The following is a 27,583-nucleotide window of genomic DNA, read 5'->3' on the forward strand; positions in this document are numbered from 1 at the left end:
ATTACAAACAATAATAACAGGGTGCTTTAATTTGTAATGTCCTTCAACGATTTCAGACTTTATGGAGCCCGATTTTATGGACTGTTTGAGGGTTTTTCTGTTTGTGCATTTATGTACTTCAACACAACTAATGTCACTGTTACCTTAGTTCTGGAACTCTGGGTAAATTGGTCCAGTGTTAATTTCTAATTCTGTTTTTGTATTTTTTTAACACAAGGAGGCATGGTTCAGTCCAGGTAGATTTCACAGACCTGCCACAGGCTTCCTTGAAGAGCGTCTTCGGAATGTGCGCAAAAAGATTAGAAGAGGAAGACAAAAGCCAGTTTGTTCAGACAACCCAAGAGACAGCAGTAATTTTACTTTGCCTGGTATGTGGGTACATATGTGTAGGGTTGGGTATCATTTAAAATGTTGACCCATTTGTCACTGTTTGATATGAATATGATCTCTATTTGCCAACATTAATTGCTGTATGTTTGTGATGTATGGTTCTTCTCACAACAGATTCGAATGTGGACTTGGAAAGAGCAACTCAAATGATAGAGTGGCTCAGAAATAATATCTGGCCAGCAAGTCAGGTCGAGCAGTACATGAAAGAAACAGCGATTCAAAGGGCAAAATGGATTCGTGACGATGGATCCAAAACGATAATGGAAATAGCCAAAGAGTATCCACGTCTTCTCGACACTCCAGGCATGGTAGGAAAATTTTTTAACTAAGTTCATTGGCTAAGTACGTTTCATTTTGTTTTACAACTTTTGCCATGTTTGTCTTTGTTTTCTGCTTTTTAGATATCCCAGGATTTTTTAATTTTGAATCCAGACTGTGCTTCAAAACTCACAGAAAATTGGGTACCAGTGTTTAAGGATAAGATTCTTCAGGTTGCCAGCAAACAAAAACAAGCTCTTAAACTACTTCACGACATAGAAACAATGTCAGCAGGTAATAGGCATTCAGCAAACTGTTTATGAAATTAGTTACTTCCCCATCAATCCCAAAAAGGTTAGATTGTGAATATTGCCCCTTAATATAAAAATGACTGTTAGTAATGACAATTTTCATTATCATTTTTAGTGTAGTATTTCTTAATAGTTAAGTATTTCTTAATTTTAGAAACTAATGTAATATACTGTATGTAGATTTATTTCAGTCAACTTTTGTTGCAGTTAATTTACATTTTTTGAACTTTGGGTGTTTTTTATTTTAAAGAGAGACAGAGTGACATCGCCATGTAACTCCTTCCTGTAATCCTTCCAACGCATGTGTACAAAGAAAAACGTTCAAACCCACTTTCCTAGAAACCAGGAAAGCCTTCATTGACATACAGCCTGTAAGTTAACAGCTACTGCTAAAACTACATGATGTAAAGCATTTATAATACGTTGTATGGGCCCTTTTCATAGAGAAATTATAATAACTGTAATTAACACTGCAGCGAGGATGTTTATTAAAAAAACTGGAATTGAAAGAGAATAATGATTTATTCTTCCTTATTTGGTAAAGTCTTGGAAACTAATTTGGTTTGATTAGATTTTTATTTTTACTTTTGTCATTAGACCAAATACAAAAATTATATTTTTCGTTATCTCCCAATCAACCCTATAAAGTTTTCAAAATGATGATGACTTCCACGTCTGAGATTCTTGTTAATGTGAAAAGGACCCATTGTATGTATTTATTGTTAAATGACAAATTAATGTTTTTTTTACATTATTTTAAAAATTTGAGAGATTTTTGTCCCTTTATTGATAGTGTCAGTAGCACTTTGAAGTAGGTTTGACGCAATTTTTTTCACTGGTTTATTGATGTGTCACAACACCGGTAATAATGGAGGGCTGTGGCTCAGTGCCAGCTTCCTTTTCATTTTTGTCTCCCTCTTCTTTCAAGAGGTGTGCTGATTGTGCTCTTCTACCCAGTATGACTACTGCTTCCTCCATTATCCTCTTGCTCTTCTTAATGTCAGTCTTAAAGGAGAAGTCAACTTTTCAGTTTCCAGAACAAAGATTTGCAGGTTATGTCATCTTGAATGTTAATGTATTTCTTTCTTCAGTCAGAAAGTTTTTTTTTTTTTTAGTTTAAACTTCAGAAATGTAGTTGAAATACAGCTTCAAATGATCCCTAATGTGGTTGTTAATGATCCCAGCTGAGTAGAAAGAGTCTTCTCTATCAAAATGATCAGTTTGTTTCATAAAAAGTTTTTTTTTTTAATGAAAATAATGATAGTTTAACTAGATGAGACCCTTCTTTCTCAGCTGGGATCAGTTACAACAGCATTTGGGAATGTTTAAAGCCACATTTAAATTGCATTTTGGTAATTCAAAATCGGTACACCATATCTATATCTTAAAGTGATTTCCTCAAAAAACCTTTTTTACAACTGAACAAAGAAAGGCATGAGCATTTTGCTCTGGGCGTGGACTTCTCCTTGAACACTGACATCACCGACTATTGCAGCAAGTCTACTTTAAAGCTTCAAAAAAAGTATAAAGTGTCTGTAAAAAATAATCCACATTAATTGAGCAGTTAAGTATACACAACATTTTCTGAAGAGACACAATAGCTTTTTAAAATAAACATTAAATTAAAACAGAATCTCAAGCATGTGTCCTTGACTGCTTTGTGAGACAAAAAGCATGCTTGTGCTTCTGCTTGTTCTCTGATCACAGCTGTATGTAATTAAAAAGCCTACATTTAATTTGTTGATCATATAAAGCAAAGTCTCTTTAGAATATCTGAACAAAAATTTAAATGGATGTTCATTTCGTTATCTTAAGTGGTAGTTGCGTAGACAGGGGTATGTACAGAAAATTCTCAGCTTTTATTACAAATTGGAGTTTGTAATGACAAAGGGTTGAGTAAATAAAGACAAAATTTGATGTTACATTAAGCTGACATTATATTAAAAAAAAAAATAACATTGTAAAAGAACTGTGTTTTTGCATTGAGTCATCTGCACCCGGGCCAAAAATTCGTGCCCTAATGCCAACACAATGCAAAAAATGCTTTTCTTACTTAGATTTTTCATCTTCTTTCTCGTCCAAATATATAAAAATTCCAAAATCAAGAATAATTTTCTAGACAAGCAAAACATACTGTCTTGTTTTAAGAAATAATGATAAATGATAAAATAATCTGTCAATGAGGTAAGCAAAATAATCTTGTTTTTCCTTATGACAGTATTATTTTGCTTACCCCTTTGGCAGATTATTTTGCTTATTTTTAGGGAAAAATTCTCTTAATTTTGGCATATTATTTCTTTAAATAAGACATCATGTTTGCTTGTCTAGAAAATTGTTTTTGATTTTAGAATTTTTAAATATTATGACTAGAAAGGCGAAAAATTTAAGATCAACTTTTTTGCAGTGTGTTAGCTGAACTTTTAGTTGGTTTAACTTTAACATTTTTAAGTTTTTAATGAATCTATACCATTATTTATTTATTTATTTTTCAGATTGGGACCAATATGGCTGAATACCTTCGTTCAAAAGAGTCCATTGAATCTCCTTACGTGCTCATGCTTGGAGACAACCACAACTTTCAAGACTTTGCTATAATAAATGGCACAGCACTTGAGCAAAGCACATTACTTGCTGCAGTGGACATTTGCTTTAAAGCATTTTACATTTTTGACGTGAACTACCCCAAGCAGTGTTCCCTGGTGTGGCAGTTTCTACAGACTGTGGTGTATGGACTTCCTGGGGAGGAGACACCGGCAGTAAGAGTTCTGCGAGCATTCATTTTTGCTGAAAAACAGTAATAATACTGTAACCTTACCGCTTTCTTGGTTTTTGTGTACTTCAACTTGTACTCTGTTACTTCTACAGTCTACTCTGTTTCTTCTACTTCTATCAGTTACATTACTTCAGTTTCTTGAATCGTACTGCGATTAATTGTATTGATGACCTATTGTGACATTTTTTGTCACATGGTATGTTAATGTGATGCATATAAATGTTTGTGCACGTTATGAAATGGTTCCATACTTTAAATGTTTTTTCTTAGAAGTAAGTTTGACTTCAGTCAGTTTTATGCACTTTCATTATTCTAAATATTTTTCCTCTACAATGCAGTTAGATTGCAACTTTTTTACGGATGTTTGCACATGATTGTAAAAGTTTTGAAATATTTACCTATTTAAAATTTTCTATTTTAAATTGTTTTCTTTTTTCCTAATCTAAACTTTTTTTTTCCTTTGGTGCCTTTTTATTATTATTAATTCTACATTACGTTCTTTCTACATTAAAGTTGATGATTTATATATGTTAGGATATGTAGATGTTTGTGTACACATTTGTATTTTTCAGTGAATCTTCTGTCAAGATGTTTTTTTTTCATTATTCTGCATTTATTTTTCCTCTACTCTGCACTTACATTGCAATTAATTCTTACAGATGATTGATGCAAATGTTATGAAAAGTTTTTATATTTCAAATTTCTTTTTCTTAAGTTATTTGTCTGACTTAAGTCAGTGTTTTTGTTATGCAGTTTGATACATTTTCTTAAAAAAATCTTAATGCTAAGGTGAATATGTTTCAAATCCAGATGGACACATTTTTACATCTTTTGTCAAATAAAATTCTATTTCTGAAGTATGTATCACTGTGAATTGTTTTTATTTTAGTAATTTTAATCACCAAAGTTTCTAGATTAAATTTCCTACCCATTTTGGGTTACTTTCAACCCAGCAGTGTAGTTATTTTTAACCAATAGTTGGGTTAAAATCACAACCCAGCATGCTGGGTTAGACGTGTAACCCAACCTGCTGGGTCAAATTAACCCAGCGTTGGGTTTGTCCCTTTTTGACCCAGCGCTGGGTTACAAAATAACCCAAATTGGGTTGTTTTCAACCCAGCATTTTTTAGAGTGTAGCATTTGCTATATTTGTTGTATGACTCAGGAAGTTCTTGTAACTCAGAGAACAGCACTTTAGGATCCCTATTGCATTCAGACGATCTGGTGTGTGCAACTAATGACAAATCAGCTTCTCTGAAGAGTTTTCCATTATAATGTCTTTTTGACCTAAGAGTATGAACCTAGTTTTTTGAAGGTCACACTGGATTGTGCTGCACAGCCAACTTCAAAAAACTGCATCAAAGACAACCCAGGTGGGACTTGAACCCACAATCCCCAGCTTTGAAGGCTGGTGCCTTAAACATTAGGCCACTGGGCCGTTTTTTACTGCCTCTGAACTGTAATATGGATCCAGGGAGTTGCGTAACAAAAACAACATGAACAAAAAGTAGATTGGACCGGTTTCACAGAATTTTTTTCTGGCTCTGCCAAGCACTTCTACATGGCTTATTGGTCTTGGGGTATGATTCTCACTTAGGGTGCAAAAGGTCCTGGGTTTAAATCCTAGACGAGATCTATGTCTGTCACAGAAAAAAGCAGTGGTGCTGTGCTGTGCTGTCTAGGGTGTTTATGTGTTAATTGTAGCACCTTCAGCTGTGTTTTCAGTTAATGAACATGTAGTGGATTTCTGATCTAAATCAGTCTAACTTTTACAATTATACAGACACAAAAGAAGCATCCTATCAGATTTCTTTGAAGGAGTTATTTTAGAATTTTCATCATATTTTGCAACCATTCCTATAGGATTATTTTATAGTACAATACAGGAAAATCCTTTAGGACAATTTCTACAATATTTTAATTGGATCCAATTTATATCTTAATTAAGATATGCTTTTCTATTGTCTCTCTAAGCCTATTATACAATAGTTTTGAATGTTTAATGCAGTTTGCTTAAGCTCACCTTCATGTACTTGAGTGTACAGTTTTAGTGCACAAATTCCCAAACTAACATGTCTATACCAAAAACATATACAATGTCGCTAGACCAAAATGTGGGCTGGCCCACTCGAAACAGAAGTTCACTGAGGGCCCATAGCAAGTCCACACAAAGTGGGTATATAGCCACAATGGGCGAAGTATAGGTATACTATCTGGGTCAGAAGTATGTCCTATGAGCATGCTCTGTGGGCATTTAGTAATTAACAAGTTAGGTCCCACTAATACTAAGTTGAGTCCAGGCACAAAATGTGCCTATAAGGTCCCAGTAAAGCACTTTTATGCAGGGCCATTGTGGCTTTAACACAAAACAAAACTAGTTCACTTCTACTATGTAGCAAAATAGCACAATATCACTTCAAATGCATAGTTACATATTTTGAAAGCATAAAGTAAAATCAGTAATAAATGAAGCATCTAAAAATATAAAGACAACATGGACTATTTTTCAAAAGTTTGGGACAAAACTGCTTTAGTTTATAAAAATGCAGATATAAAAGTAACCTTGTAAATAATTATTCCTTTTTAATATGTTAGCTTTTCCATTTGAATATGTTAAAATATAATTTATTCCAATGATGTTAAAGCTGCATTTGAGGCATTTGTGTCCTACATAAAATAATTTGAGACAAAACAACAAAACATATAAAAATATACTTAGTTAGAAGAAAAACAAAGTAAGATTTTCATGTGTGTATTTTCTCTACCATTTGTACCTTAAAGGGTCACGAAACTCCAAAACACATTTTTTGAGCTGTTGACAGTCATATATGTGTCCCACACTACTAAAAACACTATTAGGACACAAATATTTCACTAAAAAGTGTAAATTGGTTGTTTTTGCGTTATTTCAAGCAAATTTGTACTTCCGGTTTGAAACTAATTTTTGAAGCTGCGTCTCAACCATGAGATAATAGCGTGTATTCCAGCGTGCAGACTGGATGTCTGTGCCAGAGTGTCTTATTACGTCTTACAGTGCGGCTCGAAGGACATCTTTTGCATTCAGAGCTGCTTTCGTGAAGAGATCATCGGCAACACTGCTCGAAGTTTACCATGGAGGTGAAAAGGAAGCTCCCTGACAAGGAATTGAACCCAGGCCACAGCGGTAAGAGCGCTAAGTCCTAACCACAAGACCCACCAGGGAAGGCCTGGCTAAAGGTTGCCCTCTAGCCTAGCTGTGGGCCTCCACCCAGGTGTGCTGCAGCTGCTCTGACAAAAATAACTCTAATGTTTGCAACCTCCTCCTAGAGAAGAGAAAGTCTCAGAGCCTGGTTCAAAGTTCTTCTACGGAGGGACTGTCACATGCTCTGTGTAAAAGCATCCTATCGACACCACAACTTGCCATGACAACAAAGCACAGCATGCGTTGAAGGACCTCCATGTTTACCGGGCCATGTGCTCTTTCCAAACAGCATGCTACTGAGCACTCCTTGCACACTGTGTGCCAGTGGCGCAATGGATAACGTGTCTGACTGATCAGAAGATTCTAGATTCGACTTTTGGCTGGCTCGATCAGGATTTATTGCATTGCTCTCAGTCAGTGCACTGCAGTTGCAGTTTGCCCCTGCCAGAGTTGTTTGGTTCTACTTTGGAGTGGATCAAGTTTCTGGGGCTGCCAGCACAGAGCCTGTGTGGTGCTCCCCTGGGTTCAAAGTCTGCCCCAACTGCTCTCATATCTTGGTCCCGTACATCCCTCAGGACTTCCAGAAGAAACCAGTACAGCCACTCTCCTGGGAAGACAGCAGTGACAGCTTGTAGACCAAAATGTTTGCTGTGAGGCTAAGGCGTTCTACTGCAGCACAGATACGCATTCGAAAAGCAGACAATATTCAAAAACAAAGTGCCAACCTAAAACAAGATTGCAGTCAAAATGACCACCTCAGACAAGTGTGAGCAATGTTTCAGTCTCTGTTATACGTCGGCAAATATGCCACACAGTGCAGACGCTCATACTACTGAAAAGGAAGTTACCTGACTGAGAAAGGTATAAATAGAAATCGGAGCCTGCTCCAAACGACCTGGTCAGCCCCAAATGGGCTGTAAAAACCTCCTGGAGTTTTCATTCATTTAATGTCTGGTACAAGACACTGCGTCCAACCAGTTATGTTTGAATGTCAAACCTACCCCAATCCTTAAACCAACCTCACAGTTTCCTGCTGTGTTTTATCAACCTCCCAACCCAACCTCCTCATTGATTCAATGTCTCGTACATGGCACAGAATACAACCTATCGCAGTTTATTAAAATCACACCTACCCCAGCCCTAGGCCCAACCTCACGGTAACCTGCTGTGTTTTATTCAATTTTACTCCTACCCCAACCCTAAACACAACCTCAGAGTAAGCAGTTTATATATATTTTTTTATTTTTATGAATGTCTACTACAGCTACATCAATCGCAAACCCAGCCTACGTGCGGCATAAGTGCCTACCACTTAGAGGTCATCCAGCCGACTTGCAGTGTAATCTCCTCCACTTGTAGGTCTCTGAGCTGCAGCAACACCTAAGGGCTCTGACACACAGACACAAAAGAAACCATTGCTTTTAACCTACTCTTGGAGAGGAGAGAGTCTCCGACCCTGGATCTCAGGTCTTCTATGGAGGGACTGTCAGGAATCCTGTAAGAGCATCCCATCCACACAACCTCTTGCCATAAAAACAAAGCAGAATGTGTGGTGAAGGAACTCCGGGTTGACAGAGCCTTGTCCTTGCTTCAAGCAATGTGCTAACAAGGTGCTGAACAGAGTGACGGTGGCACAAAGGTTAGCGCTTATGACTATGGATCAGAAGATTCTCGGTTACGGAAACCAAGAAACTGTGTATGAGAGAGTGCCTAAGTGTATGAGTGGCACTTGTGCAAGCGGAGCAGGGACGTGCCAGCGATCAGAATGAACTGGAGTTTGTGCCAAGACTGGGTTTCAAGAGTGGCAGTTCCCATATGGTCTAGCGGTTAGGATTCCTGGTTTTCACCCAGGCGGCCCGGGTTCGACTCCCGGTATGGGAAGGCTTGAGTGCTTTTGCTTCTGTCCTTTTTGGCCAGCAGCTACCTTATAGGATGTGGTTGTGGAGTTTCCCCGTGAGCCTTCGATAGCTCAGTTGGTAGAGCGGAGGACTGTAGGTGAGATGATGGCAATCCTTAGGTCGCTGGTTCGACTCCGACTTGAAGGACATCTTTTGCGCTCAGAGCCGCTTTCTTGCCTTCGCCAAATGAGTTAACCACTCCTCAAAGTTCAGCATGGAGGTGAAAAGGAAGTTCCCTGACCGGGAATCGAACCCGGGCCACGGCGGTGAGAGCGCTAAATCCTAACCACTAGACCACCAGGGAAGGTCTGCGTGAAGATTGGCCTTAAGTCTAGCTGTGGGCCTCCACCCAGGTGTGCTGCAGCTGCAGCTGCTCTGACAAAAATAACTCTAACGTTTGCAACCTCCTCCTGGAGAAGAGAAAGTCTCAGAAAGTCAGAAAGACAGCAGTGACAGCTTGTAAACCAAAATGTTTGCTGTGAGGCTAAAGCGTTCTACTGCAGCACAGATACGCATTCGAAAAGCAGACAATATTCAAAAACAAAGTGCCAACCTAAAACAAGATTGCAGTCAAAATGACCACCTCAGACAAGTGTGAGCAATGTTTCAGTCTCTGTTATACGTCGGCAAATATGCCACACAGTGCAGACGCTCATACTACTGAAAAGGAAGTTACCTGACTGAGAAAGGTATAAATAGAAATCGGAGCCTGCTCCAAACGACCTGGTCAGCCCCAAGTGGGCTGTAAAAACCTCCTGGAGTTTTCATTCATTTAATGTCTGGTACAAGACACTGCGTCCAACCAGTTATGTTTGAATTTCAAACCTACCCCAATCCTTAAACCAACCTCACAGTTTCCTGCTGTGTTTTATCAACCTCCCAACCTACCCCAACTCTTAACCCAACCTCACAGTAACAAACCTCCATGTGGGTTTCATTGATTCAATGTCTCGTACATGGCACAGAATACAACCTATCGCAGTTTATTAAAATCACACCTACCCCAGCCCTAGGCCCAACCTCACGGTAACCTGCTGTGTTTTATTCAATTTTACTCCTACCCCAACCCTAAACACAACCTCAGAGTAAGCAGTTTATATATTTTTTTTATTTTTATGAATGTCTACTACAGCTACATCAATCGCAAACCCAGCCTACGTGCGGCATAAGTGCCTACCACTTAGAGGTCATCCAGCCGACTTGCAGTGTAATCTCCTCCACTTGTAGGTCTCTGAGCTGCAGCAACACCTAAGGGCTCTGACACACAGACACAAAAGAAACCATTGCTTTTAACCTACTCTTGGAGAGGAGAGAGTCTCCGACCCTGGATCTCAGGTCTTCTATGGAGGGACTGTCAGGAATCCTGTAAGAGCATCCCATCCACACAACCTCTTGCCATAAAAACAAAGCAGAATGTGTGGTGAAGGAACTCCGGGTTGACAGAGCCCTGTCCTTGCTTCAAGCAATGTGCTAACAAAGTGCTGAACAGAGTGACGGTGGCACAAAGGTTAGCGCTTATGACTCCGGATCAGAAGATTCTCGGTTACGGAAACCAAGAAACTGTGTATGAGAGAGTGCCTAAGTGTATGAGTGGCACTTGTGCAAGCGGAGCAGGGACGTGCCAGCGATCAGAATGAACTGGAGTTTGTGCCAAGACTGGGTTTCAAGAGTGGCAGTTCCCATATGGTCTAGCGGTTAGGATTCCTGGTTTTCACCCAGGCGGCCCGGGTTCGACTCCCGGTATGGGAAGGCTTGAGTGCTTTTGCTTCTGTCCTTTTTGGCCAGCAGCTACCTTATAGGATGTGGTTGTGGAACTGACCCGTAAGCCTTCGATAGCTCAGTTGGTAGAGCGGAGGACTGTAGGTGAGATGATGGCAATCCTTAGGTCGCTGGTTCGACTCCGGCTCGAAGGACATCTTTTGCGCTCAGAGCCGCTTTCTTGCCTTCGCCAAGTGAGTTAACCACTCCTCAAAGTTCAGCATGGAGGTGAAAAGGAAGTTCCCTGACCGGGAATCGAACCCGGGCCGCGGCGGTGAGAGCGCCGAATCCTAACCACTAGACCACCAGGGAAGGTCTGCATGAAGGTTGGCCTCAAGTCTAGCTGTGGGCCTCCACCCAGGTGTGCTGCAGCTGCTCTGACAAAAATAACTCTAACGTTTGCAACCTCCTCCTGGAGAAGAGAAAGTCTCAGAAAGTCAGAAAGACAGCAGTGACAGCTTGTAAACCAAAATGTTTGCTGTGAGGCTAAGGCGTTCTACTGCAGCACAGATATGCATTCGAAAAGCAGACAATATTCAAAAACAAAGTGCCAACCTAAAACAAGATTGCAGTCAAAATGACCACCTCAGACAAGTGTGAGCAATGTTTCAGTCTCTGTTATACGTCGGCAAATATGCCACACAGTGCAGACGCTCATACTACTGAAAAGGAAGTTACCTGACTGAGAAAGGTATAAATAGAAATCGGAGCCTGCTCCAAACGACCTGGTCAGCCCCAAGTGGGCTGTAAAAACCTCCTGGAGTTTTCATTCATTTAATGTCTGGTACAAGACACTGCGTCCAACCAGTTATGTTTGAATGTCAAACCTACCCCAATCCTTAAACCAACCTCACAGTTTCCTGCTGTGTTTTATCAACCTCCCAACCTACCCCAACTCTTAACCCAACCTCACAGTAACAAACCTCCATGTGGGTTTCATTGATTCAATGTCTCGTACATGGCACAGAATACAACCTATCGCAGTTTATTAAAATCACACCTACCCCAGCCCTAGGCCCAACCTCACGGTAACCTGCTGTGTTTTATTCAATTTTACTCCTACCCCAACCCTAAACACAACCTCAGAGTAAGCAGTTTATATTTTTTTTTTATTTTTATGAATGTCTACTACAGCTACATCAATCGCAAACCCAGCCTACGTGCGGCATAAGTGCCTACCACTTAGAGGTCATCCAGCCGACTTGCAGTGTAATCTCCTCCACTTGTAGGTCTCTGAGCTGCAGCAACACCTAAGGGCTCTGACACACAGACACAAAAGAAACCATTGCTTTTAACCTACTCTTGGAGAGGAGAGAGTCTCCGACCCTGGATCTCAGGTCTTCTATGGAGGGACTGTCAGGAATCCTGTAAGAGCATCCCATCCACACAACCTCTTGCCATAAAAACAAAGCAGAATGTGTGGTGAAGGAACTCCGGGTTGACAGAGCCTTGTCCTTGCTTCAAGCAATGTGCTAACAAAGTGCTGAACAGAGTGACGGTGGCACAAAGGTTAGCGCTTATGACTCCGGATCAGAAGATTCTCGGTTACGGAAACCAAGAAACTGTGTATGAGAGAGTGCCTAAGTGTATGAGTGGCACTTGTGCAAGCGGAGCAGGGACGTGCCAGCGATCAGAATGAACTGGAGTTTGTGCCAAGACTGGGTTTCAAGAGTGGCAGTTCCCATATGGTCTAGCGGTTAGGATTCCTGGTTTTCACCCAGGCGGCCTGGGTTCGACTCCCGGTATGGGAAGGCTTGAGTGCTTTTGCTTCTGTCCTTTTTGGCCAGCAGCTACCTTATAGGATGTGGTTGTGGAACTGACCCGTAAGCCTTCGATAGCTCAGTTGGTAGAGCGGAGGACTGTAGGTGAGATGATGGCAATCCTTAGGTCGCTGGTTCGACTCCGGCTCGAAGGACATCTTTTGCGCTCAGAGCCGCTTTCTTGCCTTCGCCAAGTGAGTTAACCACTCCTCAAAGTTCAGCATGGAGGTGAAAAGGAAGTTCCCTGACCGGGAATCGAACCCGGGCCGCGGCGGTGAGAGCGCCGAATCCTAACCACTAGACCACCAGGGAAGGTCTGCATGAAGGTTGGCCTCAAGTCTAGCTGTGGGCCTCCACCCAGGTGTGCTGCAGCTGCTCTGACAAAAATAACTCTAACGTTTGCAACCTCCTCCTGGAGAAGAGAAAGTCTCAGAAAGTCAGAAAGACAGCAGTGACAGCTTGTAAACCAAAATGTTTGCTGTGAGGCTAAGGCGTTCTACTGCAGCACAGATACGCATTCGAAAAGCAGACAATATTCAAAAACAAAGTGCCAACCTAAAACAAGATTGCAGTCAAAATGACCACCTCAGACAAGTGTGAGCAATGTTTCAGTCTCTGTTATACGTCGGCAAATATGCCACACAGTGCAGACGCTCATACTACTGAAAAGGAAGTTACCTGACTGAGAAAGGTATAAATAGAAATCGGAGCCTGCTCCAAACGACCTGGTCAGCCCCAAGTGGGCTGTAAAAACCTCCTGGAGTTTTCATTCATTTAATGTCTGGTACAAGACACTGCGTCCAACCAGTTATGTTTGAATGTCAAACCTACCCCAATCCTTAAACCAACCTTACAGTTTCCTGCTGTGTTTTATCAACCTCCCAACCTACCCCAACTCTTAACCCAACCTCACAGTAACAAACCTCCATGTGGGTTTCATTGATTCAATGTCTCGTACATGGCACAGAATACAACCTATCGCAGTTTATTAAAATCACACCTACCCCAGCCCTAGGCCCAACCTCACGGTAACCTGCTGTGTTTTATTCAATTTTACTCCTACCCCAACCCTAAACACAACCTCAGAGTAAGCAGTTTATATATTTTTTTTTATTTTTATGAATGTCTACTACAGCTACATCAATCGCAAACCCAGCCTACGTGCGGCATAAGTGCCTACCACTTAGAGGTCATCCAGCCGACTTGCAGTGTAATCTCCTCCACTTGTAGGTCTCTGAGCTGCAGCAACACCTAAGGGCTCTGACACACAGACACAAAAGAAACCATTGCTTTTAACCTACTCTTGGAGAGGAGAGAGTCTCCGACCCTGGATCTCAGGTCTTCTATGGAGGGACTGTCAGGAATCCTGTAAGAGCATCCCATCCACACAACCTCTTGCCATAAAAACAAAGCAGAATGTGTGGTGAAGGAACTCCGGGTTGACAGAGCCCTGTCCTTGCTTCAAGCAATGTGCTAACAAAGTGCTGAACAGAGTGACGGTGGCACAAAGGTTAGCGCTTATGACTCCGGATCAGAAGATTCTCGGTTACGGAAACCAAGAAACTGTGTATGAGAGAGTGCCTAAGTGTATGAGTGGCACTTGTGCAAGCGGAGCAGGGACGTGCCAGCGATCAGAATGAACTGGAGTTTGTGCCAAGACTGGGTTTCAAGAGTGGCAGTTCCCATATGGTCTAGCGGTTAGGATTCCTGGTTTTCACCCAGGCGGCCCGGGTTCGACTCCCGGTATGGGAAGGCTTGAGTGCTTTTGCTTCTGTCCTTTTTGGCCAGCAGCTACCTTATAGGATGTGGTTGTGGAACTGACCCGTAAGCCTTCGATAGCTCAGTTGGTAGAGCGGAGGACTGTAGGTGAGATGATGGCAATCCTTAGGTCGCTGGTTCGACTCCGGCTCGAAGGACATCTTTTGCGCTCAGAGCCGCTTTCTTGCCTTAGCCAAGTGAGTTAACCACTCCTCAAAGTTCAGCATGGAGGTGAAAAGGAAGTTCCCTGACCGGGAATCGAACCCGGGCCGCGGCGGTGAGAGCGCCGAATCCTAACCACTAGACCACCAGGGAAGGTCTGCATGAAGGTTGGCCTCAAGTCTAGCTGTGGGCCTCCACCCAGGTGTGCTGCAGCTGCTCTGACAAAAATAACTCTAACGTTTGCAACCTCCTCCTGGAGAAGAGAAAGTCTCAGAAAGTCAGAAAGACAGCAGTGACAGCTTGTAAACCAAAATGTTTGCTGTGAGGCTAAGGCGTTCTACTGCAGCACAGATACGCATTCGAAAAGCAGACAATATTCAAAAACAAAGTGCCAACCTAAAACAAGATTGCAGTCAAAATGACCACCTCAGACAAGTGTGAGCAATGTTTCAGTCTCTGTTATACGTCGGCAAATATGCCACACAGTGCAGACGCTCATACTACTGAAAAGGAAGTTACCTGACTGAGAAAGGTATAAATAGAAATCGGAGCCTGCTCCAAACGACCTGGTCAGCCCCAAGTGGGCTGTAAAAACCTCCTGGAGTTTTCATTCATTTAATGTCTGGTACAAGACACTGCGTCCAACCAGTTATGTTTGAATGTCAAACCTACCCCAATCCTTAAACCAACCTCACAGTTTCCTGCTGTGTTTTATCAACCTCCCAACCTACCCCAACTCTTAACCCAACCTCACAGTAACAAACCTCCATGTGGGTTTCATTGATTCAATGTCTCGTACATGGCACAGAATACAACCTATCGCAGTTTATTAAAATCACACCTACCCCAGCCCTAGGCCCAACCTCACGGTAACCTGCTGTGTTTTATTCAATTTTACTCCTACCCCAACCCTAAACACAACCTCAGAGTAAGCAGTTTATATTTTTTTTTTATTTTTATGAATGTCTACTACAGCTACATCAATCGCAAACCCAGCCTACGTGCGGCATAAGTGCCTACCACTTAGAGGTCATCCAGCCGACTTGCAGTGTAATCTCCTCCACTTGTAGGTCTCTGAGCTGCAGCAACACCTAAGGGCTCTGACACACAGACACAAAAGAAACCATTGCTTTTAACCTACTCTTGGAGAGGAGAGAGTCTCCGACCCTGGATCTCAGGTCTTCTATGGAGGGACTGTCAGGAATCCTGTAAGAGCATCCCATCCACACAACCTCTTGCCATAAAAACAAAGCAGAATGTGTGGTGAAGGAACTCCGGGTTGACAGAGCCTTGTCCTTGCTTCAAGCAATGTGCTAACAAAGTGCTGAACAGAGTGACGGTGGCACAAAGGTTAGCGCTTATGACTCCGGATCAGAAGATTCTCGGTTACGGAAACCAAGAAACTGTGTATGAGAGAGTGCCTAAGTGTATGAGTGGCACTTGTGCAAGCGGAGCAGGGACGTGCCAGCGATCAGAATGAACTGGAGTTTGTGCAAAGACTGGGTTTCAAGAGTGGCAGTTCCCATATGGTCTAGCGGTTAGGATTCCTGGTTTTCACCCAGGCGGCCTGGGTTCGACTCCCGGTATGGGAAGGCTTGAGTGCTTTTGCTTCTGTCCTTTTTGGCCAGCAGCTACCTTATAGGATGTGGTTGTGGAACTGACCCGTAAGCCTTCGATAGCTCAGTTGGTAGAGCGGAGGACTGTAGGTGAGATGATGGCAATCCTTAGGTCGCTGGTTCGACTCCGGCTCGAAGGACATCTTTTGCGCTCAGAGCCGCTTTCTTGCCTTCGCCAAGTGAGTTAACCACTCCTCAAAGTTCAGCATGGAGGTGAAAAGGAAGTTCCCTGACCGGGAATCGAACCCGGGCCGCGGCGGTGAGAGCGCCGAATCCTAACCACTAGACCACCAGGGAAGGTCTGCATGAAGGTTGGCCTCAAGTCTAGCTGTGGGCCTCCACCCAGGTGTGCTGCAGCTGCTCTGACAAAAATAACTCTAACGTTTGCAACCTCCTCCTGGAGAAGAGAAAGTCTCAGAAAGTCAGAAAGACAGCAGTGACAGCTTGTAAACCAAAATGTTTGCTGTGAGGCTAAGGCGTTCTACTGCAGCACAGATACGCATTCGAAAAGCAGACAATATTCAAAAACAAAGTGCCAACCTAAAACAAGATTGCAGTCAAAATGACCACCTCAGACAAGTGTGAGCAATGTTTCAGTCTCTGTTATACGTCGGCAAATATGCCACACAGTGCAGACGCTCATACTACTGAAAAGGAAGTTACCTGACTGAGAAAGGTATAAATAGAAATCGGAGCCTGCTCTAAACGACCTGGTCAGCCCCAAGTGGGCTGTAAAAACCTCCTGGAGTTTTCATTCATTTAATGTCTGGTACAAGACACTGCGTCCAACCAGTTATGTTTGAATGTCAAACCTACCCCAATCCTTAAACCAACCTTACAGTTTCCTGCTGTGTTTTATCAACCTCCCAACCTACCCCAACTCTTAACCCAACCTCACAGTAACAAACCTCCATGTGGGTTTCATTGATTCAATGTCTCGTACATGGCACAGAATACAACCTATCGCAGTTTATTAAAATCACACCTACCCCAGCCCTAGGCCCAACCTCACGGTAACCTGCTGTGTTTTATTCAATTTTACTCCTACCCCAACCCTAAACACAACCTCAGAGTAAGCAGTTTATATATTTTTTTTATTTTTATGAATGTCTACTACAGCTACATCAATCGCAAACCCAGCCTACGTGCGGCATAAGTGCCTACCACTTAGAGGTCATCCAGCCGACTTGCAGTGTAATCTCCTCCACTTGTAGGTCTCTGAGCTGCAGCAACACCTAAGGGCTCTGACACACAGACACAAAAGAAACCATTGCTTTTAACCTACTCTTGGAGAGGAGAGAGTCTCCGACCCTGGATCTCAGGTCTTCTATGGAGGGACTGTCAGGAATCCTGTAAGAGCATCCCATCCACACAACCTCTTGCCATAAAAACAAAGCAGAATGTGTGGTGAAGGAACTCCGGGTTGACAGAGCCCTGTCCTTGCTTCAAGCAATGTGCTAACAAAGTGCTGAACAGAGTGACGGTGGCACAAAGGTTAGCGCTTATGACTCCGGATCAGAAGATTCTCGGTTACGGAAACCAAGAAACTGTGTATGAGAGAGTGCCTAAGTGTATGAGTGGCACTTGTGCAAGCGGAGCAGGGACGTGCCAGCGATCAGAATGAACTGGAGTTTGTGCCAAGACTGGGTTTCAAGAGTGGCAGTTCCCATATGGTCTAGCGGTTAGGATTCCTGGTTTTCACCCAGGCGGCCCGGGTTCGACTCCCGGTATGGGAAGGCTTGAGTGCTTTTGCTTCTGTCCTTTTTGGCCAGCAGCTACCTTATAGGATGTGGTTGTGGAACTGACCCGTAAGTCTTCGATAGCTCAGTTGGTAGAGCGGAGGACTGTAGGTGAGATGATGGCAATCCTTAGGTCGCTGGTTCGACTCCGGCTCGAAGGACATCTTTTGCGCTCAGAGCCGCTTTCTTGCCTTAGCCAAGTGAGTTAACCACTCCTCAAAGTTCAGCATGGAGGTGAAAAGGAAGTTCCCTGACCGGGAATCGAACCCGGGCCGCGGCGGTGAGAGCGCCGAATCCTAACCACTAGACCACCAGGGAAGGTCTGCATGAAGGTTGGCCTCAAGTCTAGCTGTGGGCCTCCACCCAGGTGTGCTGCAGCTGCTCTGACAAAAATAACTCTAACGTTTGCAACCTCCTCCTGGAGAAGAGAAAGTCTCAGAAAGTCAGAAAGACAGCAGTGACAGCTTGTAAACCAAAATGTTTGCTGTGAGGCTAAGGCGTTCTACTGCAGCACAGATACGCATTCGAAAAGCAGACAATATTCAAAAACAAAGTGCCAACCTAAAACAAGATTGCAGTCAAAATGACCACCTCAGACAAGTGTGAGCAATGTTTCAGTCTCTGTTATACGTCGGCAAATATGCCACACAGTGCAGACGCTCATACTACTGAAAAGGAAGTTACCTGACTGAGAAAGGTATAAATAGAAATCGGAGCCTGCTCCAAACGACCTGGTCAGCCCCAAGTGGGCTGTAAAAACCTCCTGGAGTTTTCATTCATTTAATGTCTGGTACAAGACACTGCGTCCAACCAGTTATGTTTGAATGTCAAACCTACCCCAATCCTTAAACCAACCTCACAGTTTCCTGCTGTGTTTTATCAACCTCCCAACCTACCCCAACTCTTAACCCAACCTCACAGTAACAAACCTCCATGTGGGTTTCATTGATTCAATGTCTCGTACATGGCACAGAATACAACCTATCGCAGTTTATTAAAATCACACCTACCCCAGCCCTAGGCCCAACCTCACGGTAACCTGCTGTGTTTTATTCAATTTTACTCCTACCCCAACCCTAAACACAACCTCAGAGTAAGCAGTTTATATATTTTTTTTATTTTTATGAATGTCTACTACAGCTACATCAATCGCAAACCCAGCCTACGTGCGGCATAAGTGCCTACCACTTAGAGGTCATCCAGCCGACTTGCAGTGTAATCTCCTCCACTTGTAGGTCTCTGAGCTGCAGCAACACCTAAGGGCTCTGACACACAGACACAAAAGAAACCATTGCTTTTAACCTACTCTTGGAGAGGAGAGAGTCTCCGACCCTGGATCTCAGGTCTTCTATGGAGGGACTGTCAGGAATCCTGTAAGAGCATCCCATCCACACAACCTCTTGCCATTTAAACAAAGCAGAATGTGTGGTGAAGGAACTCCGGGTTGACAGAGCCTTGTCCTTGCTTCAAGCAATGTGCTAACAAAGTGCTGAACAGAGTGACGGTGGCACAAAGGTTAGCGCTTATGACTCCGGATCAGAAGATTCTCGGTTACGGAAACCAAGAAACTGTGTATGAGAGAGTGCCTAAGTGTATGAGTGGCACTTGTGCAAGCGGAGCAGGGACGTGCCAGCGATCAGAATGAACTGGAGTTTGTGCCAAGACTGGGTTTCAAGAGTGGCAGTTCCCATATGGTCTAGCGGTTAGGATTCCTGGTTTTCACCCAGGCGGCCCGGGTTCGACTCCCGGTATGGGAAGGCTTGAGTGCTTTTGCTTCTGTCCTTTTTGGCCAGCAGCTACCTTATAGGATGTGGTTGTGGAACTGACCCGTAAGCCTTCGATAGCTCAGTTGGTAGAGCGGAGGACTGTAGGTGAGATGATGGCAATCCTTAGGTCGCTGGTTCGACTCCGGCTCGAAGGACATCTTTTGCGCTCAGAGCCGCTTTCTTACCTTCGCCAAGTGAGTTAACCACTCCTCAAAGTTCAGCATGGAGGTGAAAAGGAAGTTCCCTGACCGGGAATCGAACCCGGGCCGCGGCGGTGAGAGCGCCGAATCCTAACCACTAGACCACCAGGGAAGGTCTGCATGAAGGTTGGCCTCAAGTCTAGCTGTGGGCCTCCACCCAGGTGTGCTGCAGCTGCTCTGACAAAAATAACTCTAACGTTTGCAACCTCCTCCTGGAGAAGAGAAAGTCTCAGAAAGTCAGAAAGACAGCAGTGACAGCTTGTAAACCAAAATGTTTGCTGTGAGGCTAAGGCGTTCTACTGCAGCACAGATACGCATTCGAAAAGCAGACAATATTCAAAAACAAAGTGCCAACCTAAAACAAGATTGCAGTCAAAATGACCACCTCAGACAAGTGTGAGCAATGTTTCAGTCTCTGTTATACGTCGGCAAATATGCCACACAGTGGCATAGTTTATTAAAATCACACCTACCCCAGCCCTAGGCCCAACCTCACGGTAACCTGCTGTGTTTTATTCAATTTTACTCCTACCCCAACCCTAAACACAACCTCAGAGTAAGCAGTTTATATATATTTTTTATTTTTATGAATGTCTACTACAGCTACATCAATCGCAAACCCAGCCTACGTGCGGCATAAGTGCCTACCACTTAGAGGTCATCCAGCCGACTTGCAGTGTAATCTCCTCCACTTGTAGGTCTCTGAGCTGCAGCAACACCTAAGGGCTCTGACACACAGACACAAAAGAAACCATTGCTTTTAACCTACTCTTGGAGAGGAGAGAGTCTCCGACCCTGGATCTCAGGTCTTCTATGGAGGGACTGTCAGGAATCCTGTAAGAGCATCCCATCCACACAACCTCTTGCCATAAAAACAAAGCAGAATGTGTGGTGAAGGAACTCCGGGTTGACAGAGCCTTGTCCTTGCTTCAAGCAATGTGCTAACAAAGTGCTGAACAGAGTGACGGTGGCACAAAGGTTAGCGCTTATGACTCCGGATCAGAAGATTCTCGGTTACGGAAACCAAGAAACTGTGTATGAGAGAGTGCCTAAGTGTATGAGTGGCACTTGTGCAAGCGGAGCAGGGACGTGCCAGCGATCAGAATGAACTGGAGTTTGTGCCAAGACTGGGTTTCAAGAGTGGCAGTTCCCATATGGTCTAGCGGTTAGGATTCCTGGTTTTCACCCAGGCGACCCGGGTTCGACTCCCGGTATGGGAAGGGTTGAGTGCTTTTGCTTCTGTCCTTTTTGGCCAGCAGCTACCTTATAGGATGTGGTTGTGGAACTGACCCGTAAGCCTTCGATAGCTCAGTTGGTAGAGCGGAGGACTGTAGGTGAGATGATGGCAATCCTTAGGTCGCTGGTTCGACTCCGGCTCGAAGGACATCTTTTGCGCTCAGAGCCGCTTTCTTGCCTTCGCCAAGTGAGTTAACCACTCCTCAAAGTTCAGCATGGAGGTGAAAAGGAAGTTCCCTGACCGGGAATCGAACCCGGGCCGCGGCGGTGAGAGCGCCGAATCCTAACCACTAGACCACCAGGGAAGGTCTGCATGAAGATTGGCCTCAAGTCTAGCTGTGGGCCTCCACCCAGGTGTGCTGCAGCTGCTCTGACAAAATTAACTCTAACGTTTGCAACCTCCTCCTGGAGAAGAGAAAGTCTCAGAAAGTCAGAAAGACAGCAGTGACAGCTTGTAAACCAAAATGTTTGCTGTGAGGCTAAGGCGTTCTACTGCAGCACAGATACGCATTCGAAAAGCAGACAATATTCAAAAACAAAGTGCCAACCTAAAACAAGATTGCAGTCAAAATGACCACCTCAGACAAGTGTGAGCAATGTTTCAGTCTCTGTTATACGTCGGCAAATATGCCACACAGTGCAGACGCTCATACTACTGAAAAGGAAGTTACCTGACTGAGAAAGGTATAAATAGAAATCGGAGCCTGCTCCAAACGACCTGGTCAGCCCCAAGTGGGCTGTAAAAACCTCCTGGAGTTTTCATTCATTTAATGTCTGGTACAAGACACTGCGTCCAACCAGTTATGTTTGAATGTCAAACCTACCCCAATCCTTAAACCAACCTCACAGTTTCCTGCTGTGTTTTATCAACCTCCCAACCTACCCCAACTCTTAACCCAACCTCACAGTAACAAACCTCCATGTGGGTTTCATTGATTCAATGTCTCGTACATGGCACAGAATACAACCTATCGCAGTTTATTAAAATCACACCTACCCCAGCCCTAGGCCCAACCTCACGGTAACCTGCTGTGTTTTATTCAATTTTACTCCTACCCCAACCCTAAACACAACCTCGGAGTAAGCAGTTTATATATTTTTTTTATTTTTATGAATGTCTACTACAGCTACATCAATCGCAAACCCAGCCTACGTGCGGCATAAGTGCCTACCACTTAGAGGTCATCCAGCCGACTTGCAGTGTAATCTCCTCCACTTGTAGGTCTCTGAGCTGCAGCAACACCTAAGGGCTCTGACACACAGACACAAAAGAAACCATTGCTTTTAACCTACTCTTGGAGAGGAGAGAGTCTCCGACCCTGGATCTCAGGTCTTCTATGGAGGGACTGTCAGGAATCCTGTAAGAGCATCCCATCCACACAACCTCTTGCCATAAAAACAAAGCAGAATGTGTGGTGAAGGAACTCCGGGTTGACAGAGCCTTGTCCTTGCTTCAAGCAATGTGCTAACAAAGTGCTGAACAGAGTGACGGTGGCACAAAGGTTAGCGCTTATGACTCCGGATCAGAAGATTCTCGGTTACGGAAACCAAGAAACTGTGTATAAGAGAGTGCCTAAGTGTATGAGTGGCACTTGTGCAAGCGGAGCAGGGACGTGCCAGCGATCAGAATGAACTGGAGTTTGTGCCAAGACTGGGTTTCAAGAGTGGCAGTTCCCATATGGTCTAGCGGTTAGGATTCCTGGTTTTCACCCAGGCGGCCCGGGTTCGACTCCCGGTATGGGAAGGCTTGAGTGCTTTTGCTTCTGTCCTTTTTGGCCAGCAGCTACCTTATAGGATGTGGTTGTGGAACTGACCCGTAAGCCTTCGATAGCTCAGTTGGTAGAGCGGAGGACTGTAGGTGAGATGATGGCAATCCTTAGGTCGCTGGTTCGACTCCGGCTCGAAGGACATCTTTTGCGCTCTGAGCCGCTTTCTTGCCTTCGGCAAGTGAGTTAACCACTCCTCAAAGTTCAGCATGGAGGTGAAAAGGAAGTTCCCTGACCGGGAATCGAACCCGGGCCGCGGCGGTGAGAGCGCCGAATCCTAACCACTAGACCACCAGGGAAGGTCTGCGTGAAGATTGGCCTCAAGTCTAGCTGTGGGCCTCAAGTCTAGCTGTGGGCCTCCACCCAGGTGTGCTGCAGCTGCTCTGACAAAAATAACTCTAACGTTTGCAACCTCCTCCTGGAGAAGAGAAAGTCTCAGAAAGTCAGAAAGACAGCAGTGACAGCTTGTAAACCAAAATGTTTGCTGTGAGGCTAAGGCGTTCTACTGCAGCACAGATACGCATTCGAAAAGCAGACAATATTCAAAAACAAAGTGCCAACCTAAAACAAGATTGCAGTCAAAATGACCACCTCAGACAAGTGTGAGCAATGTTTCAGTCTCTGTTATACGTCGGCAAATATGCCACACAGTGCAGACTGGGCCAGTGGCGCATACTGTCACCTGTAAGTTGTGGTTATTCTTGGTTACACCGGCCAATCACGTTCTGAGTTGGAACCAAGGTTTTTATTAATTCTTGGTCATGCTGGCCAATCACGTCCCGAGCTGGAACCAAGATTCACCCTATTCTTTGTTACGGCAGCCAATCATGTTCCGAGTTACAATGAACACTATGGCCAATCAGAGCCCTTATACCATTCAAGATTTGTACTGTAATAACAGATTTTGTTGCAGATTAATTCGGACAACAATTGCAAACTAAGTATTTTTATAACAAGTTGGTTTAAATGAATAACCATTACAGTAACGTTGAATACTACATTGTTAAAAATTGTCCCGTTAAAAAACAGTAAAATACTGCCAGCTGCAGTTGCCAGCAATGTACTGTTATTTTACAGTATGTTGCTGTAAAAATACATGGACTACATTGATTTACACAATACTCAAGTGAACTCATTTTGCTCACTGAAAGCAACTGCCTCAACTTGGTCAACTGCTGAATGAGTTTATGAAGTAATGTGCTATATATGCTTAGAAGCATACTTATAATGATAACTTATTTTAGTTAATTAGAAAAGTTTGGTTTAACTCTAATGTCTTATTTTTCACAACAGCACACATACATGTAAATCTGGAATCACCAGAGAGATTCTGACTGCATCAGCAACTAAACAGCCGCTATCTTTAAATAAAGAAACATGCAGAATAACATCAGCAGTTCATTGTTCATCTTTAACTCATACACTGGCTCTACTCTCCTCCACAACGGAGACATACAGAAGAAATTAGCTTCAGGTTTTACAGTAAAATACTGTTTTTTCCTTGTTTTAACGGTAATCTACTGGCAGCTGTGGTTGCCAGCAATCTACTGTTTTTTTACAGTCTACTTCCGTAGTTTAAATTAACAGTATATTACTGTTAAAATACATTTTACACTGTGTTTTTACCTCTCACACCTTTAACACTTTAAACCCCAGAGCAAATACTTCAGTTTTAATTGAAGTGTCCACACTACTGAGTGTTTAAGAAACATGTAGCAAAGCTGAAGTAAATTCATTAATTAACTGACTAATTAAATGATAATTGAGGATTAACAATGAATAAATGAAGAAATACTGAAGGGAGAAAACAAGAACAGAACATACAAAACTTTAGTCACAGCTTTATAATGAAATAACCTGAAGAACAACACATGATTAAATCATTTAAATGATCAGCGGATGATTAAACAACTCTACAAACATCATCACCAGCTACACTTATTACTTAATACATGTATTTTTGTATAACATCTACTAAAGTTCTTGAGAAAAAAAGTGAAAGTTTTACGTCACCATCATGGAGAACAGAGTTTGCTTTAGTTGGGCTCTTAGCCCTGTCACTTTTAACATTTATATATCTTGGCTGCTGCAATTGTTAAGAACTTTGTTTAAAAAGCTTCTTTGTTGTGGCAAGTCAGCCAAAAACCTAAATAAGATCTGGTGATGTTCATGTGGCTATTAAATGGCAGAGTCTGTTCTCATTTAGTATAATAAAATTTACTGCTCCTATTCAATGTTAAATCTATTGTTTTACATTATATGTCTATATATGGCAATGATTTCTGGAAGTTTTTAAGAATATCTTGGACAATAACACTGCTCTATGGTGTAAATAGCACTCAAAGAGACATCAATAATCAGCATATGAACCTCAATAATGGTGACAACTAACAAAATTAACAGTTTAACTTACAAACAGGCAACTGAAAGTCTAAACATAAACAACAGCAGAATCAAACACAAATAAAGAAAACTGTTAGACCATCATACAACATTTATTTACACCGCAATGCATGCTGGGATATTTGTACCGTGCCACTCCCAGCATGCATTGCAGCATGAAACATTTGAATTGTAACCATTGTTGAGATACAAGGTCAGATTCATTAGGTCTGAGTGTGTATTTGTCATAATTGAACTGTTTTTGTATGTAATTTCTTAACTGTTAAGTAATTACAGAGGTATCTTTTCTGATTCCATTTCTCATTAATTAAATTAATATCTGCAATTAAGCATAAAATCTATTGCATGTGGCCCTTCTTCCAGATTTATACCAAAACATTTATCAGAACTTATTTCAGACAAATAGATTTCTCTATTTATTGACTTCCCAACTTTATTGCTATAATACAAACACTTTGTTAACTCTTTATTATAGTAATTGGAGAGTCTGATTTAATAAGTTCAAGGGTGAAGAGCCCAACTAAACCAGCCCCATTACGGTGACACAAAAAACACCTTAATTTCTGTTGGATCTCAATGAGAATAGTATGGAAGTCAAATCAGTCAGTAATAAGTGTGTGTCTGCTGTTGTTTGTGGAGTTGTTTAATGATCCTCTGCTGAGACTGAAGCTGTTTTATTTTATGTGATTTGATTTAATGTTGTAACTCAAGTCACTGTTTGCGTTTCTTGTTTATTTTCTTCAGTAATTATGATTATTAACAGCAGGTGTTCATCAGTGTCTGAATTCACTCATTAGTGTTCATTAAAACTGTCAGGTGAACTATATTAGTTAACTAGTGTATGGAATAGTGAACAAGGACACAAAGTGTGATTTTAAACACAGACTTCAAAACATCGAATCTGAACTCTGTTAGCTCACAGTTTTCTGCAGTTGGTTACTTTCTCGAAAACAAAAATGTTACCCAGAAAGCACTGTTTTTAACAGAATATTACTGTTTTAGTGAAAAAACATTATTTTACCGTAGAATCTGACCGTTTTTTAACAGCAATTTTTTACAGTGTAGGTCACCAAGTTGAAAGACAGGGGAAATTAGAGTGTCAGGTTAGCCTATGGCAAAGTCCCACTAAAGCAAAGGCTTTGGAAGTGCATTGGTTGCACAACAAAACAAACGATCAAAGCATCCCACATTCGTTTTCACCATGCATGTAGACTTTCCAGTTGACCCAGCAGCACCTCCCACCATTTGCTAAACCCATCCTCATGCACCATTTGGAATCGTGAAAAGCCTTTTGTCTTTTTTCATTTCTGTACCTTTACCCACGCACTAAAAAAAGCAATATGGAGCGTTTCACGGATTTGCGTGTCATCCTTGCGCCTCTTGCGGGAGAATCTTCGGTTCCCTTCCCGTTCCACAGTTCCACTTTCCCTTCTTCCTGATTGGCCCGACGTCTGGCTCAGGATTGGTCCACGCAAAGTTCCACAAAGCGTGCTTCCGAATTTGGTCATGTTTTGTAGCGTGCCGTTGGCTCTTTGAGAAAGTTCCACTGAACGTGCGCTCCGATTGGCCGCTGGGCGGTACCTCCAGGAAGCGCGATTTATAAAGCGGTGCAGTGGATAGAGGAAGTTAAAAAGGAGACAAAACAGACTATAAAGACGACAAGCTTTGTTGTAAATGTTTATTTTATTTGACAAAAAAATAGATATATACATGTATATGTTTTAGGGCTTTATGATAGCATAGAAAAACGCGATTATTTCTAAAATAACATTTCCCTAGAAAAATGCATTTTTTTTCTGTGTTATTAAATAATTTACTTAATAATATTGAGTGGTTAAAAGATATTGTTCAGATGCAATTAACTCTAATTCTAAAAATTATAAGTCTAATAACACTGTCAAGGTGCAAACAATTAGTCTTTAAAACAACTAAGCAAGATAAATGTTTATGTTGTATAAAACAAATATAAATATACATGTACAAGTTGTAGGGCTTTATGATAGCATAGAAAATGCTATTATTTCTAAGATAACATTTCCCTACAAAAATGCATTTTTTATCTGTGTTATTAAATCATTTATTTAATAATATTAAACAGTTAAAAGATATTGTTCAGATGCAAATAACTAATTCTAAAAATTAAGTCTAAGTCTAAAAACACTGTAAAGATGCAAACATCATTTTTTTTAAACAAATAAGCAAGATATTCTGACTCTGATTGGCTGTTGTCATTTTCTTTTTTCTTCTTAACTTCTGCTATTAGTGTTTATTTTCAGCTCTGCGTTAAGCTTTGAGCTGCTCTAGCAAATAGCCGAGCAGCAACTACTGGGAAGGTAGTTTATAAAATAATAATTCATCATACGTTTGGGATTTTTAAAAAAATATTGCGTAAACTGTTGTGATTAATAAAATAATTTTACGCTATATTGCACTGCCCTAATATGTTAAGTAATAAATACTTATATATTTTGTGTAAATAAACATTTTTTTTATTTTATTTCTAATCTCTGTGTACATTTCAGCTTTTTTAAAGATATTTGTTTAGTAGCTACAGTGTCCCAAGAGTGGGTTATCTGTTGTGACTTGAATAACTTTACACAATATTTAT

The 27,583-nt window shown here is 42.3% G+C and overlaps 2 protein-coding genes and 27 non-coding genes across 31 annotated transcripts in view; 19 read left to right on the plus strand and 10 right to left on the minus strand.

The window, feature by feature from the left end:
• si:dkey-207l24.2 overlaps nt 1–4,594 on the plus strand; it is an 8,376-nt gene extending 3,782 nt beyond the window's left edge. For 2 of the 3 annotated variants that reach the window (XM_068219963.2, XM_073948017.1), the window contains 5 exons: nt 218–368; nt 505–698; nt 792–942; nt 1,210–1,330; nt 3,452–4,594. In XM_068219963.2, coding sequence (XP_068076064.1) covers nt 218–368; nt 505–698; nt 792–942; nt 1,210–1,235 — 522 coding nt within the window. In that variant the 3' untranslated portion in view covers nt 1,236–1,330; nt 3,452–4,594. The remainder of the gene's footprint in view (nt 1–217; nt 369–504; nt 699–791; nt 943–1,209; nt 1,331–3,451) is intronic. The other variant, XM_073948019.1, reaches the window with a different exon arrangement.
• LOC108183681 (protein NLRC3-like) overlaps nt 1–27,583 on the minus strand; it is a 117,778-nt gene that overhangs the window by 62,225 nt on the left and 27,970 nt on the right. The gene's annotated exons all lie outside the window — the stretch shown is intronic.
• On the plus strand, nt 8,723–8,794 carry trnae-uuc (transfer RNA glutamic acid (anticodon UUC)). Its single transcript has one exon. It is a non-coding gene; the product is annotated as a tRNA-Glu (tRNA).
• trnay-gua (transfer RNA tyrosine (anticodon GUA)) lies at nt 8,872–8,958 on the plus strand. Its single transcript is given in 2 exon segments — nt 8,872–8,908; nt 8,923–8,958. It is a non-coding gene; the product is annotated as a tRNA-Tyr (tRNA).
• On the minus strand, nt 9,044–9,115 carry trnae-cuc (transfer RNA glutamic acid (anticodon CUC)). The gene has a single exon. It is a non-coding gene; the product is annotated as a tRNA-Glu (tRNA).
• trnae-uuc (transfer RNA glutamic acid (anticodon UUC)) lies at nt 10,489–10,560 on the plus strand. The gene has a single exon. It is a non-coding gene; the product is annotated as a tRNA-Glu (tRNA).
• Nucleotides 10,638–10,724, plus strand: trnay-gua (transfer RNA tyrosine (anticodon GUA)). Its single transcript is given in 2 exon segments — nt 10,638–10,674; nt 10,689–10,724. It is a non-coding gene; the product is annotated as a tRNA-Tyr (tRNA).
• On the minus strand, nt 10,810–10,881 carry trnae-cuc (transfer RNA glutamic acid (anticodon CUC)). The gene has a single exon. It is a non-coding gene; the product is annotated as a tRNA-Glu (tRNA).
• Nucleotides 12,249–12,320, plus strand: trnae-uuc (transfer RNA glutamic acid (anticodon UUC)). The gene has a single exon. It is a non-coding gene; the product is annotated as a tRNA-Glu (tRNA).
• Nucleotides 12,398–12,484, plus strand: trnay-gua (transfer RNA tyrosine (anticodon GUA)). The gene is given in 2 exon segments: nt 12,398–12,434; nt 12,449–12,484. It is a non-coding gene; the product is annotated as a tRNA-Tyr (tRNA).
• Nucleotides 12,570–12,641, minus strand: trnae-cuc (transfer RNA glutamic acid (anticodon CUC)). Its single transcript has one exon. It is a non-coding gene; the product is annotated as a tRNA-Glu (tRNA).
• On the plus strand, nt 14,010–14,081 carry trnae-uuc (transfer RNA glutamic acid (anticodon UUC)). Its single transcript has one exon. It is a non-coding gene; the product is annotated as a tRNA-Glu (tRNA).
• Nucleotides 14,159–14,245, plus strand: trnay-gua (transfer RNA tyrosine (anticodon GUA)). The gene is given in 2 exon segments: nt 14,159–14,195; nt 14,210–14,245. It is a non-coding gene; the product is annotated as a tRNA-Tyr (tRNA).
• trnae-cuc (transfer RNA glutamic acid (anticodon CUC)) lies at nt 14,331–14,402 on the minus strand. Its single transcript has one exon. It is a non-coding gene; the product is annotated as a tRNA-Glu (tRNA).
• On the plus strand, nt 15,770–15,841 carry trnae-uuc (transfer RNA glutamic acid (anticodon UUC)). The gene has a single exon. It is a non-coding gene; the product is annotated as a tRNA-Glu (tRNA).
• Nucleotides 15,919–16,005, plus strand: trnay-gua (transfer RNA tyrosine (anticodon GUA)). The gene is given in 2 exon segments: nt 15,919–15,955; nt 15,970–16,005. It is a non-coding gene; the product is annotated as a tRNA-Tyr (tRNA).
• trnae-cuc (transfer RNA glutamic acid (anticodon CUC)) lies at nt 16,091–16,162 on the minus strand. The gene has a single exon. It is a non-coding gene; the product is annotated as a tRNA-Glu (tRNA).
• Nucleotides 17,530–17,601, plus strand: trnae-uuc (transfer RNA glutamic acid (anticodon UUC)). The gene has a single exon. It is a non-coding gene; the product is annotated as a tRNA-Glu (tRNA).
• On the plus strand, nt 17,679–17,765 carry trnay-gua (transfer RNA tyrosine (anticodon GUA)). Its single transcript is given in 2 exon segments — nt 17,679–17,715; nt 17,730–17,765. It is a non-coding gene; the product is annotated as a tRNA-Tyr (tRNA).
• Nucleotides 17,851–17,922, minus strand: trnae-cuc (transfer RNA glutamic acid (anticodon CUC)). The gene has a single exon. It is a non-coding gene; the product is annotated as a tRNA-Glu (tRNA).
• On the plus strand, nt 19,290–19,361 carry trnae-uuc (transfer RNA glutamic acid (anticodon UUC)). Its single transcript has one exon. It is a non-coding gene; the product is annotated as a tRNA-Glu (tRNA).
• On the plus strand, nt 19,439–19,525 carry trnay-gua (transfer RNA tyrosine (anticodon GUA)). The gene is given in 2 exon segments: nt 19,439–19,475; nt 19,490–19,525. It is a non-coding gene; the product is annotated as a tRNA-Tyr (tRNA).
• Nucleotides 19,611–19,682, minus strand: trnae-cuc (transfer RNA glutamic acid (anticodon CUC)). Its single transcript has one exon. It is a non-coding gene; the product is annotated as a tRNA-Glu (tRNA).
• trnae-uuc (transfer RNA glutamic acid (anticodon UUC)) lies at nt 20,719–20,790 on the plus strand. The gene has a single exon. It is a non-coding gene; the product is annotated as a tRNA-Glu (tRNA).
• Nucleotides 20,868–20,954, plus strand: trnay-gua (transfer RNA tyrosine (anticodon GUA)). Its single transcript is given in 2 exon segments — nt 20,868–20,904; nt 20,919–20,954. It is a non-coding gene; the product is annotated as a tRNA-Tyr (tRNA).
• trnae-cuc (transfer RNA glutamic acid (anticodon CUC)) lies at nt 21,040–21,111 on the minus strand. The gene has a single exon. It is a non-coding gene; the product is annotated as a tRNA-Glu (tRNA).
• trnae-uuc (transfer RNA glutamic acid (anticodon UUC)) lies at nt 22,479–22,550 on the plus strand. The gene has a single exon. It is a non-coding gene; the product is annotated as a tRNA-Glu (tRNA).
• Nucleotides 22,628–22,714, plus strand: trnay-gua (transfer RNA tyrosine (anticodon GUA)). Its single transcript is given in 2 exon segments — nt 22,628–22,664; nt 22,679–22,714. It is a non-coding gene; the product is annotated as a tRNA-Tyr (tRNA).
• On the minus strand, nt 22,800–22,871 carry trnae-cuc (transfer RNA glutamic acid (anticodon CUC)). Its single transcript has one exon. It is a non-coding gene; the product is annotated as a tRNA-Glu (tRNA).

This window comes from Danio rerio, chromosome 4, assembly GCF_049306965.1.
Source record: "Danio rerio strain Tuebingen ecotype United States chromosome 4, GRCz12tu, whole genome shotgun sequence".
Classification (NCBI taxonomy): domain Eukaryota; kingdom Metazoa; phylum Chordata; class Actinopteri; order Cypriniformes; family Danionidae; genus Danio; species Danio rerio.